The sequence below is a fragment of the Chiloscyllium plagiosum genome, unplaced genomic scaffold, assembly GCF_037043375.1.
Source record: "Chiloscyllium plagiosum isolate Xiang-an unplaced genomic scaffold, Cpla_swu_hap1 HiC_scaffold_4, whole genome shotgun sequence".
Taxonomy (NCBI): Eukaryota; Metazoa; Chordata; class Chondrichthyes; order Orectolobiformes; family Hemiscylliidae; genus Chiloscyllium; species Chiloscyllium plagiosum.
In genome coordinates, this window is record NW_028270142.1 from 127,391,818 (window position 1) to 127,406,366 (window position 14,549).

Consider the following 14,549-nt stretch of genomic DNA (forward strand, 5'->3'; position numbering starts at 1 on the left):
CCTCCTCTGGACACCCCTCCTATGCCAACACAGCCTTCTTTAGGTACAGGGCCTAAAACTACTCACAAAATGTCAAGTGCAATCTGACCAGAGCCTTATACAGCCTCAGCAGTACATCCCTGCTCTTGTATTCTAGGCCTCTCAAAATGAATGCCAACATTACATTTGCCTTTCTAACTTCCAACTGAACCTGTCTGTTAACCTTAAAGAGAATCCTGAACTAGAACTCTTAAGTCTCTTTTGTGCTTCAGATTTCCGAAACCTTTCCCCATTTAGAAAATAGTCTGTCTGCCTATCCTTCCTACCAACGTGCATAACCTCATTTTTTTCCCACATTGTATTCCATCTGCCACTTCTTTGCCCATTCTCCTAACCTGTCCAAGTCCTTCTGCAGCCTCCTTGCCTCCTCAACACAATCTGTCCTTCTGCTTACCTTTGTGTCATCTGCAAACATAGCAACAATGTCCTCAGTTCCTTTGTCCACATCATTAATGTATAACGTGAATAGCTGTTGTCCCAACACTGATTTCTGCACAACTCTACTAGCCACTAGCTGCCGGCCCGAGTAGGACCCCTTTAGCCCCACACTGTATTTTCTGCCGGTCAGCCAATCCTCTATCATGTAATTACTTTACCCCTAACACCACAGACTCTAATCGTATTTAGCAGCCTTCTGTGTAGCACCTTGTCAAAGGCCTTCTGGAAATCCAAATCGATCACATCCACTGGCTCTCCTTTATCTAGCATGCTCCATACCTCCTCAAAGAATTCTAACATTTTTTTTCTGTCTAACGTTCCCAGGACAATTAATCAGGTAACTATGTCGGAACCATCCAAAGTCTCTGGCTGCAGATCAGTCTCAGAGACTTTTTGCAAGAGACACAAGGAGCAGGGCACAGAAGTTCAAAGTTTTGGTAATTTCCGCAGTGGCCAATCGATCAGGAGTTTTGTTGGAACTCAGCGTGTATCTTGGGGAGTACAATGGGTCTCTACAGCTCCAGAGACCAGAACATCCCAGCCATTATCCCTTATATTTGTTCAAATATTCCTTCACTGTCCATGTGGTTAAAATATGAGATGGTCACTACTAGAAAAGGTTTGGCAAACATTTTCCCATTTAAATTGGGAGAAAACGCAGAAGAGTTCATGCCGTCACCATGCCCTTACATACATGTAACTGCTATGGTGATGTGTTTTAACAGGTGGGGCATGTGTTCCGGAACAAGTTGACGTTATAACAAATATATTTCCACCAGCATGTTGACCATCTCTATTTTTATTGTAGTACTGTGTGGGCTACACAGTGTTGGTCAAGCATTTGAGCAGGAGACCATATGAGTAAGGTAGTGACCGGCTGCATCTCGTTCCAGGGTTCCACGCCCCTCCACCTCGCAGCGCAGAATGGCCACACTGCAGTCATCGGGCTCCTCTTGAGTAAGTCCACCACCCAATTGCACCTCAAAGACAAAAGAGGACGCACCTGCCTGCACCTGGCAACAGCTAATGGTCACATCGAGATGGCACGAGCTCTGCTTGGCCAAGGGGCAGAGATTAACATCACAGATAAGGTGCGTGATGAGAACCAAGACACTCTGGACCCCAACACTTTGGATCTTCCTTGCCTCTATTTACTGCCTATATTTGAACAGGAGTTTTGGTTCACACTGACTTCAAAATCAGTCAGACTGCAAAACAGACAACAAATTCATTCTCACCTGATGTTTATACAGATGAAATTCAATATTCTCCTATTTTCCTATAACCCCCCGTGCTCTCTGGCATGAACAAACTCCAATGTATGATGTTCTAGTCTAATTGTACATTATGCTGCTCATTACGCGTTCTGAGAAGACTGGAACTTTTCTTTGTTTTGTCTCTGAGCAGTAAGAGAATTTAATTGAAGAGTTATGTTTTCACAGTGTGTATGTGTGCTTTTACAGGATCCTAATTTCTCATTGCAATTCTCCACTAAACACCGGGCAGCATGGTGGCACGGTGGTTAGCACTGCTACCTCACAGTGTCCAGAAACCCAGGTTTGACTCCAGCCTTGGCTGACTGCCTGTGTGGAGTTTGCACGTTCTCTCTGTGTCTGCATGGGTTTCTTGTGGGTGCTCCAGTTTCCTCCCACAGTCCAAAGATGATGTGCAGGATGGGAGGATTGGCTGTGCTAAATGCAGGGTTACAGGAATTAGGTAGGTCTGGGTGGGATGCCCTTCGGAGGGTCAGTGCAAACTCAATTGGCTGAATGGCCTCTATCGGCACTATGGGCTTTTGAAAATTCAATTCTATTCTAATTCAATTCAAATATTGACTGTGATAAAGAGAACCATCCTCAGTGAGTAAAGTCAGAGGGTGTGTCAGGCCATCTCCCATTGTGCAGCTCACAACAAGTATGGAGAGAGATAGATTGAGTTAGAAAGAATTTTAAATTTAATTGAGTATTTCCACTCCTTTGTTTAGAATGGCTGGACCCCACTGCATTTTGCAGCCAAGTCTGGTTACCTGGATACGGTGCAATTTCTGGTGGAAAGTGGAGCTTCTCCCAAGCTGGAATGTAAGGAAGGAAAGACTGCCCTACAGTATGCGGCAGCTGACCACCACCAAGAGGTGGTGAGCTTTTTAATCCGAAAGAATAATATCACCCTTAAGCTAACAGAGGATCGCAAGGTAAGCAGTTGAAATGCAGAACTGTGGGAGTGCAACTCGTCTGCTGTATCAGCCTTCAGAGATGCTGGTTACACTTTGCAACACATTCAGCATAAGAAATAGTTCGTAGAATCATTGCATATTACAGCACTCGAGGAAGTCAATCTACCCATCATGTCTTTATTGAAAGAGCTATCTAATTTGTCCAAAGCCTTTTCCTCACATCATGCAGAGAATTTCCCTTAAAGTATTCACCTGGTGCTCTAGTGAAAGTTGCTACTGAACCTGCTTCAGGAGTGTATGCAGACCATAATAACTCTCTATAGTTTTTCTCCCTTGCTCCTTCTGTTTCTATCTTGTCTTGAATACTTGTGTCCATCAGCAACATTTAAAGGAACTCATTCGTTCACGTTTGCAGAGACTGACTACAAGGTGGCACGGTGGCACAGTGGTTAGCACTGCTACCTCACAGAGCCAGCAACCTGGGTTCAATTCCCACCTCAGGTGACTGACTATATGGAGTTTGCACATTCTCCCCGTGTCTGTGTGGGTTTACTCCGGGTGCTCCGGTTTCCTCCCCATAGTCCAAAAATGTGCAGGTTAGGTGAATTGGCCATGCTAAATTGCCCATAGTGTTAGATGAAGGGGTAAATGTAGGCGAATGGGTCTGGGTGGGTTGCACTTCGGCGGGTCGGTGGGCCAAAGGGCCTGTTTCCACACTGTAAGTAATCTATTCTAAGGCATGGTAGCTCAGTGGTTAGCACTGCTGCCTCACAGCACCAGGGGCCTGGGTTCAATTCTAGCCTCTGGCAACTATCTGTGTGGAGTTTGTACATTCTCCTTGTGTCTGCATGGGTTTCCTCCCACAATCCAAAGATGTGCACCTCAGGTGAGGTGGCCATGCTAAATTGTCTGTAGTGTTAGGCGCATTAAGCAGGGATAAATATAGGGTTGGTGTGGACTTGTTGGGCTGAAAGGCCTGTTTCCATGCTGTAGGGAATCTAATCTAATCAAGGTCACCCCATAAAACTTTGAAGACGTTTAAAGGATATTACTGAGAAGGTCAATTCAATGTAAAAGGGAAACAACCTTTTTATTACTGTATGACAAGACAGTGCTGTTTGGCATTCTATCAATGAATCATACAATTCTAACACAGGATTCAGGACAAAAACCTTTATATCCAGAGAGTGGTTAGCACGTGTGACACACTACTACAAGGAGTGGAGGGAGGGCCTTTTGATTCATTTAAGAGGAAGCTGGATAAGCACATGACGAAGAGAGGATTAAAATGGTGTTAGATGAAGAAGGATGGTTTGATTCTGTGTAAAATTATGAGAGGCTGCCAATCTGCCATGATACATTTAACAATATGTGCCAAACTACAACTTGTCCCATTGTGTAAACGACCTCAAGACTAAAATGCTATACTGTTGCAAGATTCATTATCGGTATGCTTCAGTTCCCTAGGTACTCTGTAGTGGATTGCCCATCAGAATAACCCAGCACAATTGTTGTGTGTGATTTCTTTTACAGTTCATCTTTGACCTCATGGTTTGCGGAAAGCTCAACAGGAACAAGGTCATTGAGGAGTTTGTCTTGAACTCAGCTGCCCCCATGGACACTGCCATCAAGCTGTCCCGTGCTTTTGGCATCACCGCTTTGAAGGAAAAGGAGAGATCCATGGAGCTTTTGGAAGCAGCCAAGTACTGTGAAAACATGGCGGCCGAGCTGCTCACTGTGGCGTCTGGTTGTCGGAGTGCCGGATACTTGCTCCGTGCCGTAGACCATCGTGGCACCACAATGCTGGACTCGTTGATAGAATGTGAACAGAAGGATGTGGTGGCTCACCCAGCGGTTCAGAAATACCTGACCGATGTCTGGTACGGGAACTTGAAGTGGGCGCACTGGAAGATAGTCCTTTTGTTCTTTGTCTTCCTCATTTGCCCCCCGATCTGGCTGATGTTCTCCCTTCCATTGAAGCACCAGTTCAACAGGATCCCAATTATGAAGTTCATGAGCCATTTGGTTTCTCACATTTTCCTCCTGGTGTTATTTATATTAACCATTGTCTACCCCCCACTTAGCCCAACGTATGAAGGGCGGACGCTTCCAGGCTGGAATGAGTGGCTCCTATTGGCTTGGCTTTCAGGAATGCTGGTCTCGGAACTGACACACCCTGGCGAGAGGGCAGGACTGGCATGGATACGGGTTTTCATCCTGGCATTTTCCGCTATTGCCGTCTTCTGCCACCTGCTTGCGTTGGCTTTCCGGGACCACGACCGGCTGCATTGCTTCTTTGCCCGAAACATTTTCCTCGCGGTGGCCATGACACTTTGCTTTGTGCAGTTTTTGGAGTTCCTGACATTCCACCACCTCTTTGGCCCCTGGGCTGTCATCATCCGAGACCTGATGAAGGACCTTGCCAGGTTCGCAGTAATTCTGGCCCTATTCCATGTAGCCTTCACCATGCAACTTTCAGCAGTTTACCAGCCTGTATATCCTGCTCTGCTGGGCAGTCCATCTGCCAGAAATGGTACAGATTCAGGAGGCAATTCTTACGATGTCCAAGACCCTTTGGATATTACTGTCCTACTATTTTTTGCTCTGTTCGGTATGGTGGATCCAGACACTTTACCTCCATTACATCGGACACCTACTTTCACCCAATTCATTGTCAGATTTGTGTTTGGAATGTACCTTGTCATGACCCTGATTGTCCTCATTAACTTGCTAATTGCTATGATGAGTGACACCTACCAGCGGATCCAGGCGCAGTCAGACACCGAGTGGAAGTTTGGGAGGGCCATGTTGATCCGTGACATGATCAGGAAATCAGGAACCCCTTCTCCATTCAACTTGTGCACCAATCTTTTCTATTACATCAAAATGCTGTGCAAACACAGGGGTAAGTCCAATGAATGGAATAACGAGTGGTCCTATCTGTATCAGCAAGGGTTCCGGCACCAGATCACTGGCCTGAGATAGAGAGAGGGAGCATAGACCAGGGTTCCTGCCCTTGATCATACCCACTGCCTTGGGAGTATTGACCACATCCAAATCATTAGATTCGAGACATTGCCTCGATTGATACAAGTTCTGATGTCTCATGGTATAACAAGCTCTTTTTTTGTGTGTTCTTCTAGTTCCTCCTGGAACTCTCAGTCTCCTTCTTCTTGTTCTTCATTAGTCCCCAGGACAAACAGTCTTTCGGTCCCCAGGTTACACTCAGCCCTGTATTGACAGTTCCTCTCTGTGTTGCTACCATTTCATATTAGGCTTTTCAGGAAATGCTAGGCCCCATACCCGTGCACAAGCCCCAACTCCTTTCTCCCAGCCTGAGCCCCAAGCCTGATGCATAATTCCACCTCAAATCCTACCAAAGTCCTAGTTGCTGTTGCTCAATTCTGTTCTTTTATTCCTCAATTTTTATCTCTTCAGTTCCATTTCAATTCTCTTAACTTCTGAGTCCAACACGTCTGCACAAGTTCTCATGTCCCCGCATATGAGCCTCAATCCCAGTCACATCCTCATCTGCACGCTCCCCCACAATTACACAAAATTCCTCCCCACACATGCCCTCCTGCCCTCCCAAATCAAGCCCCAGCCTATCTCCACCGTCACAACCCAGGTGCCAGTCTTCTGCCCATGCCCCTATTTCCGTCTCTCTTGCTGTCTTTCTGAGTCCCTGTATTCACACAGCCCCCACCCCAATAAATGCAGCAATGCCCAGAATATCTCTCTTCCTTCCCTAGCTTCTGTAATAGTCCCAATCACTAGAACTTTGTAGATAGCTGCAGGCCTGAGAGATTCCTGATAACCCTGGGAGGGGCTGGGCACTGGTTGGGTGAATGAGGACAGCCCAGGGCCATTGAATTGACCCAGGACAGGAATTCTCTGTGTTTCCCAAGCTGGATAAATGCAGTGAACTTTGTTAGTGCCCAGAGATCAGGGAGGAGCCAATGTAATGATTTTCTCCAAGGGCATGAAGACTATGGATTCTTCTCATGTAACACTTTGATTTATGTTACTGCATCACGTTCCTTGTAACAAATATTTCCTGTTTATGTGAATCATACAGAACAGTAGTTGTGTTTGTGGTAGAGTGATCAGAATGAATTTCTTCTGCCTTGGACAAAGAATACATTTGAATATATTGTTATACATTATCAGAACAAATTTGAAAAGATATAGCTAAAAAAAATAACATTTTGGATATTTTATAGAGACTCCCTTAGTAATTAATATTGTAAACCTGAAGCAATCAAGAAAAAAAAGTGAAGTCCACCTTGCTGTTGAGAGTTGGAAAGGATGCCAAGAGTCGTAATTCTAACCTTCAGGTGAAATGGTCTGTTTGACTGTTCTCTTACCTATTTAACATTTTCACCTTCCTTATCCCAGGCCAAACTGGCTGCTGAGGCTCTTTGCCCATGTTTAGTAATAAAACCTCACCTATAGGTTCACTAAAGTAGGCATACCTCCTACAGGCAGAGTCAGTTACATACCAACTGTCCAGACTACAATGTCAAATACATAGAACATCGAACATTACAGCGCAGAACAAGCCCTTCAGCCCTCGATGTTGCGCCAATCTGTGAACTATTCTCAGCTCGTCCCATCGCTACACTATCGCATCATCATTTTTTTTTCTGGTAAATCAAGTGATGTAGGATAATTCATTCACTCAGCTTTGAAATGACCCAGTTGAATGACAAAATCTTCTAGCAGCACCATGTCATGTACGGTATTGGACCACTTCAGACTAATTTATAAATCAGGCCTGTTGAATCTTTTCACACTGGAGAGGACCACATTTTGATTTTTCAAACACAGGCAAATGGGACTAGTTTAGTTTGGGAAACTTGGTCGACATGGACGTATTGGGCCGACCGGTCTGTTTCTGAGCTGTATAACTCTATAAATCTATAAATTATCCTCATTATTCCCAAACAAGTGACCAAATAACAACATTGACTCTGTTTCTCAGTCCACAGATGCTGCCAGAGCAGTTCAGTTTCTGTCTTTATTTCAGATCTCTAGTTTCCACTGTATTTTGCTTAGAAAGAAAATTGTATTTGTATGGACCATTACTGCTCACTAGATTTCTCAAAGTGCTTTCCAGACAATGAAGTGATTTTGAGTTTGAGTCATTGGTGTGATATAGAAAATGTGACAGCTCATGTGCATATAGTATATCTCCGCAAGTGGCAATCTGACAAAAGGCCACATCATCTCTTGTTTTGCACGATTGATTGGGGATAAATAGTGTCACAGCAACCAGGGCTGCTGTTCTTCACAATAAAAAGATAAGAGCTTTCTGTGACTGTACAAAGGGCATATGGGACATTTCAGCTGACAGACAGTACCCTCCAAAATGGCAGCACCTCTCGGTTAGCACAGAAACCTAAGCTTTGATTTTTTAAAGTCCAAAAGTGGGAGTTGAATCCACACTTTTCTGCCTGAAAGACTGTCACACTGAGTCATGTCTGACGTCAAACCTGGATAGAGATTTCGGTCACATCTGATGTTACTGTTATGTAAATAAGTAAGTTTACAAACTTTATGAGAAGTTAAGTTGCAGAGTCTAATTAGTGAAGCTATTTACCTGCTTAAATTTATTTCCTACTCTTGGATGAGATGTTCAATTAATTATCTTTTATCAAAAAATTGTTAAATGTAACTCTTAGTTTATAGTTATTCTCCACACAAACTTAATTTAAACTACATATACTTGAGAATGGGTGAATGACATGATTGGATGATGATTTAACATATGGTTTGCAGTTTTCTTTATGTAGGTTCACTGGAGACAAGAGATAATTGTTTGATAAATCACAAATTTATTTTATTGCTACAAAGGGAAAGGAAAGCCATGGGAAATAGAATCTGTGTTTTGTGATGTTGATTGAGAGATAAATATTGTCCAGACAACCAGGGTTCTTCCTCCTCTAAGTGGAGTCATGCAATCTTTTACATTCTCCTGAAAGGACAGATGGATCTTCATTTAATGTCATAACTAAAAGATGACATCTCCAATTCGTCAGTGCTCCATCAATGGGTGGAGATATTTCAGCCTGAATTTTACTGCTTAGGTTCAGAAGTTCAGACTTGAACCCACCACTTTCTATCTTCAGAACAGGAGGAAGTCATTGAACTTCAGATTGAACACAAACAAACCTTTGCCCCAAATAGAATATGTTCCAATTCCTTGTGTATTGATCAAATAGATTGATGCCATTGCAGTGGGAGAATTAATAGGATAGGCAGACGGTGTGTTGATCCAAATTAGCCAATACACTCCTCGAATGTGCAATTGAGAAGTTTAAACATCAGAATCCTCAATGGCAGCAAAAATAGAAATTGCTGGAAAAGCTCAGCAAGTCTGGTAACATCTGAGGAAATTCTGAGGAAGGGCCACGCAACCTGAAATATAAACTGTAATTTGTATTAACTGTGCAGAAATAGAATGCAGAGTCTGTCAGGAAGGATCCACGGTTGATAGGGCAAAGGAATGGGTTAAAGTATATCTGTTTCAATGCAAGAAGTATCAGGAATAAGAATGATTAACTTAGAGCCTGGATCAGTACTTGGAATTATGATGTTGTGGCCATAACAGAGACATGGATTTCACGGGGCACTATGGTTGCTGGATGTTCCAGGGTTTAGATCTTTTAAAAAGAACAGGAAGGGGGAATAAAAGAGGAGGGAGAGTAGCATTGTTAATTAGAGAGTGCATCACAGCTGCAGAAAAGGAGGTTGTTGAGGAGAGTTTGTTTACTGAGTCAGTAACAGGAAAGGAGCAGTCACTTTATTGGGTATTTTCTATAGACTCTTCAATAGCAGCAGAGAGATGGAAGAATAAATTGGACAGCAGATCTTGGAAAGGTGCAGATGTAACAGAGTTGTTGTTATGGGTGACTTCAACTTCCCCAATATTGATTGGAACCTCCTTAATGCAGATGGTCTAAATGAAGCTGATTTTGTCAGCTGTAACCAGGAAAGATTCCGATTCAATATGTAGATAGGCCGACCACGGGATGGCCATATTTGATTTGGTACTAAACAATGAGCAAGATCAGGTGTCAGATCTCTCGGTGGGAGAGCACATCGGTGACAGTGACCACAACTGCCTTATTTTTAGCATAGCCACGGAGAGAGATAGGAACAGATCGTGTGGGAAGGTATTTAATTGGGGGAGGGGAAAATATACTGCTATTAGACAGGGTTTAGATCAGAGTGGTGCTGGAAAAGCACAGCAGGTCAGGCAGCATCTGAGGAGTTTCCAGCATCTACAGTCCTCACTTTTGCCTTGCTATTAGACAGGAGCTGGGGAGGATAAATTGGGAACAATTGTTCTCCAGGAAATGCACAACAGAAATATGGAGGCTGTTTAATGAGCATTTGTTGCAAGTATTGGATAACTTTGTCCCACTGAGACAATGGTAAAATCAAGGAGCCTTGGATGACAGGAGAAGAGGAGCTTCTCATCAAGAGGAAGAAGGAAGTTTACTTAATATTCAGGAAGAAAGGATCTGGCACAGTTTTAAAGGATTACAGGGTAGCTAGGAAATAACTCAAAAATGGACTGAGGAGAACGAGGAGGCGGCACAATAAAGCCTTGGTGGGAAGATTAGGGAAAACCCAAAGGCAATCTATGCTTACGTGAGGAATGAGAGAATGATCAGAGAGAGGGTAGAGCCAATCAGGGATAGTGGAGGGAACTTGTGCCTGGAGTCTGAAGAGGTAGGGGAGACCCTAAATGAATTTTTTCCTTCAGTATTCACAAGCAAGAGGGACCTTGTTGATAGTAAGAAGACCATGGACCAGATTAATAGGCTTGAACAAATTGATATTAAGAAAGTGAATGTGCTGGAAATTCTGGGAAGCACCAAGATAAATAAGTCCCGAGGGCTGGACCAGATATATCCAAGGTTACTACAGGAAGCAAGGAATGAGATTACTGCACCTAAGGTGATGATCATTGCATCCTCACTCTCCACGGGAGTAGTACCAGATGATTGGAGGGAGACGAATGTTGTGCCTCTGTTCAAGAAAGGGAATAGAAAAATCCCTAGGAATTACAGATCAGTCAGTCTTGCATCCCATGGAAGGGTTCTGAGAGATAAGATTTATGACTATTTGGAAAAAGATTGCTTGATTAAAGATAGTCAGCATGGCCTTGTGAGGGGTAGGACATACCTTGGAAACCTAATTGAGTTCTTTGAGGACGTGGCGACGCAATTGATGAAGGTCGAGCAGTGGATGTGGAGTATATGAATTTCAGTAAAGCATTTGATAAGGTTCACCCCTGTATTCTTATTCAGAAAGTTAGGAGGTATGGGGATATAGGGAAATCTGGCTGTCTGGATATATAATTGGCTGGCTAAAAGAAGACAGCAAGTGGTGGTGAATGGAAAGTATTCTGCCTGGAGATCAGTGACCATTGGTGTCCTGCAGGGATCTGTTCTTAGGCCTCTGCTCTTTGCAGTTTTTATAAATGACTTGGATGAAGAAGTGGAAGGGTGAGTTAGTAGCTTTGCCAATGATACAAAGGTCATTGGTGTTGTAGATAGTGTTGAGGGCTGTTGCAGGCCACAATGAGACATCGACAGGTTGCACAGCTGAGGCTGCAAAGTGGCAGATGGAGTTCAACCTGGATAAATGTGACGTGATTTTGGAAGTTTGAATTTGAATGCTGAATACAGCATTAAATCAGAATTCATGGCAGTGTGGAGGAACAGCGGGATCTTGGGGTTCACGTACATAGATTCCTCAAAGTTACCAGCTAAGTTGATAGGGTTGCTAAGAAGGTTTATGTTGTTTTGACTTTCATTAACGGGGGATTGAGTTTAAGAGCCGCGAGGTTTTGCTGCGGCTCTATAAACCCTGGTTAGACTACACTTGGAATATTGTGTCCAGTTCAGATCGCCTTATTATAGGAAGGATGTAGATGCTTTAGCGAGGCTGCAGAAGAGATTTACCAGGATGTTGCCTGGATTAGAGGACTTGTCATATGAAGAGACAAGAAGGAAGAGAGGTGACTTGATAGAGGTGTACAAGGTGCTGAGAGGCAGAGTTAAAGCAGATAGCATAGACTTTTCTCTAGGGCAGAAGTGGCTGTCCCAAGGGGTTAAGATGATTGGAGGAAGGTATCGGAGAGATGTCAGAGATAGTTTCTTTTTGCAGAGAGTAGTGGGTGCATGAAATGCACTGCCAACTGTGGTAATAGAGTCAGAGACATTAGGGACAGTTAAGTGACTGCTGGACTAGCACATGGGCGGCAGTAAATTGAAGTGTGTGTAGGTTAGGTTGATTTTAGATTAAGATAAATGTTCGGCACAACATCATGGGCCACAGTACAGTGCTGTGCTGTTCTATGTTCTCTCCACAGATGCTGCCAGGCCTGCTGAGCTTTTCCAGCAATTTCTACTTTTGTTTCTGACTTAAGGCATCTGCAGTTATTTTGGTTTAGGTTTAGAATCCCCTGTGGTCCAGATTCAGTGGTAAGTCTTTTTAATTAATTAATTCATGGAGCATAGGGTATCACTAGCGAGGCTAACATTTATTATCTGTTCATCATTGTCTAGAGGGCAGTTAAGAGTCAAATGTATTGCAGTGGGTCTGGAGTCATATGTAGACTAGACCAAGTAAGGATATCAGATTCCTTTTCTAAAGGGTATCAGTGAACCAGATGGGTTTTTCCAACAATTGGTATTGTTTGCATCATCTTCACTTATGTCTTGTCATTTTTAAAAGATTGAGTTCAAATTTCACCCTCTCTCATTTCCTCAGAACATTAGAGCCTGGTGTTTCTGGATTACAAAGCCAGTGACTTAACCACTGTCCCATCACCTTCCCTGAGTATTGTGTCAATAGGCTGGCAACTAAAAAGAACTTCAAAATATTACAGTAAACTATAATGAAACATTAAGGATCTTTCACTCCTGAATGACAATAATACATTAACCAATGTCTCCTCAATCTATCAAATTTGTCAATTTTTGTTTGATTTCAATTTTTTTTGTAATTGATTAGCAAATTTTTTTAACTTTACAAACATATAAAATTATTGAAAAATATAATCAATAACAAATATCAGTATAATAAAAAGAAAAAAACACAAGTTACAATGCAATTACTGTCGACTAACTACTTACCTACCCTATAATACAAAACAAACCCTAACACTGTGCAAAGCAACACCAAAAAAAGAAAGAAAAACAAAAAAAACAAAAAACAACACAAAATACAGAACAGCTATGCTTGGCGCAAAGCTCCCAAACAAAGGAACGGGAGCATTGTACATATACCCATATTAACTCAGGAGACCCCCTCCAGGGCCCAGAGCTTGACAAACCTAACCATCCTGATTAAACAAACAGCTAGTTTAGATAACTGACAAATCTACATCCAAATAACTCATGTAGGGCTGCTATGTCTTATAAAAGTGGTCTGTTGTGTCATGCACCATGTTTGTAAAAACGTCCAAGGGAATGTGCTCCATAATTATTTTCTGCCATCCCAGCAACTCTGGCGGGTTCTCAGACACCCAATTCATCAGAATATTCTTCCATGCACAGTATGCAAGAATATTAAGTAGTTTCTTCCCATACCTGTCTAAAGATGGTAAATTCAGTAGACCTAAGAGGAGAGATATCAGGTCTACTTTCACTTCAGTCCTCAATATCCTCCCTATCTCTCCCACCATAGCGCTGCAATAAACACAGAGCCTGTGGCATGACCAGAAGCAATGGGTAAGAGAACTTAAACTTAATTTACATTTGAGACACACTGAAGATGCCCCTTTTTTTAACTTCGCCAGACGGTCTGGTGCAAGATGAGCCCTGTGCAGAATTTTTAACTGCGTAGCGTATGTCCTATTACAGATTGAGATCTTTTGAGTATTGTCCCATATGTTCGCCCATGTTTCAGAAGAGATCTCCACTCCTAGCTCTTGCTCCCAGACCTCAAATAACCAGTTAATATCCTGCTAAGCCCTGCCACCCAGCAGGCGATAGAGGGCACTAACCGAAAGGGTGCTTGTGGAACGTAGCAACAACCTCTCTGTATTGGGTTTATAGGGCTTAGTGAGAAGCGTAGTCTTCTTCTGGATGAAATCCCTAACTTGAAAAAAACGGAAAAGATCTCTGCTGGGCAACCCGTATTTGCGGCTCAGTTGCTCAAAAGACATCATAACCTCCCCCTCAAATAAGTCTCCCAAACTAGAAACTCCTCTCGCTGCCCATAGTTTGAACCCTGAGTCCCTCATTCCTGGTTGGAACCCTGGCATGCCAACTATCGGTGTAAGTGGCGAGGTCTTGGATAAACAACCCTCACTCTGATGCAACGCTCTCCATGCCTTGACTGTACTAATGACAATGGGATTCCGGCAGTGGTCCATAACTGTTCTCATCTTATCCATTAACAACAGGTTAATAAGAGGGCACTTTGCCTGGGAGGCTTCAATATCCAGCCATATTGAGTTTGGATCGTTACCGAACCAATCACAGACAAAGGACAGCAGGGAACTCAATTGATATCTCCTGATGTCTGGGAAATCAATTCCTCCCCCTCCATGAGGCAACTGCGATTTAGTAAGTTTGATGAGGGGCCGCCCACAATGCCAGACAAAGGAACCAAACCACCCCATAAGCTTCCGCAGCGTTGACCTGGGAAACATTATAGGGAGCATACGCATGGGATAAAGCAAACGAGGAAGAACATTCATCTTAATGAGAGATATTCGGCCCAGCCATGAAATTGGAAGAGCCTCTGGAGATCTCGCCTAATATTGTCAAGCAAGTCGGCAAAGTTAGTCCAAAATAACAGATCAAACTTGGGGGTAATAAAAATGCCAAGGTATCACAACCTTGCCCGTGACCACTTAAAAGGAAACTTAGGA

General features: G+C 43.2%; 1 protein-coding gene across 1 annotated transcript in view; it reads left to right on the forward strand.

Annotated features, from left to right (window-relative positions):
• trpn1 (transient receptor potential cation channel, subfamily N, member 1) overlaps positions 1 to 14,549 on the forward strand; it is a 221,800-nt gene that overhangs the window by 173,405 nt on the left and 33,846 nt on the right. Inside the window, exons 24-26 of the mRNA XM_087986636.1 lie at positions 1,371 to 1,568; positions 2,462 to 2,668; positions 4,184 to 5,555. Of these exons, the coding sequence (XP_087842762.1) occupies positions 1,371 to 1,568; positions 2,462 to 2,668; positions 4,184 to 5,555 (1,777 nt within the window). The remainder of the gene's footprint in view (positions 1 to 1,370; positions 1,569 to 2,461; positions 2,669 to 4,183; positions 5,556 to 14,549) is intronic.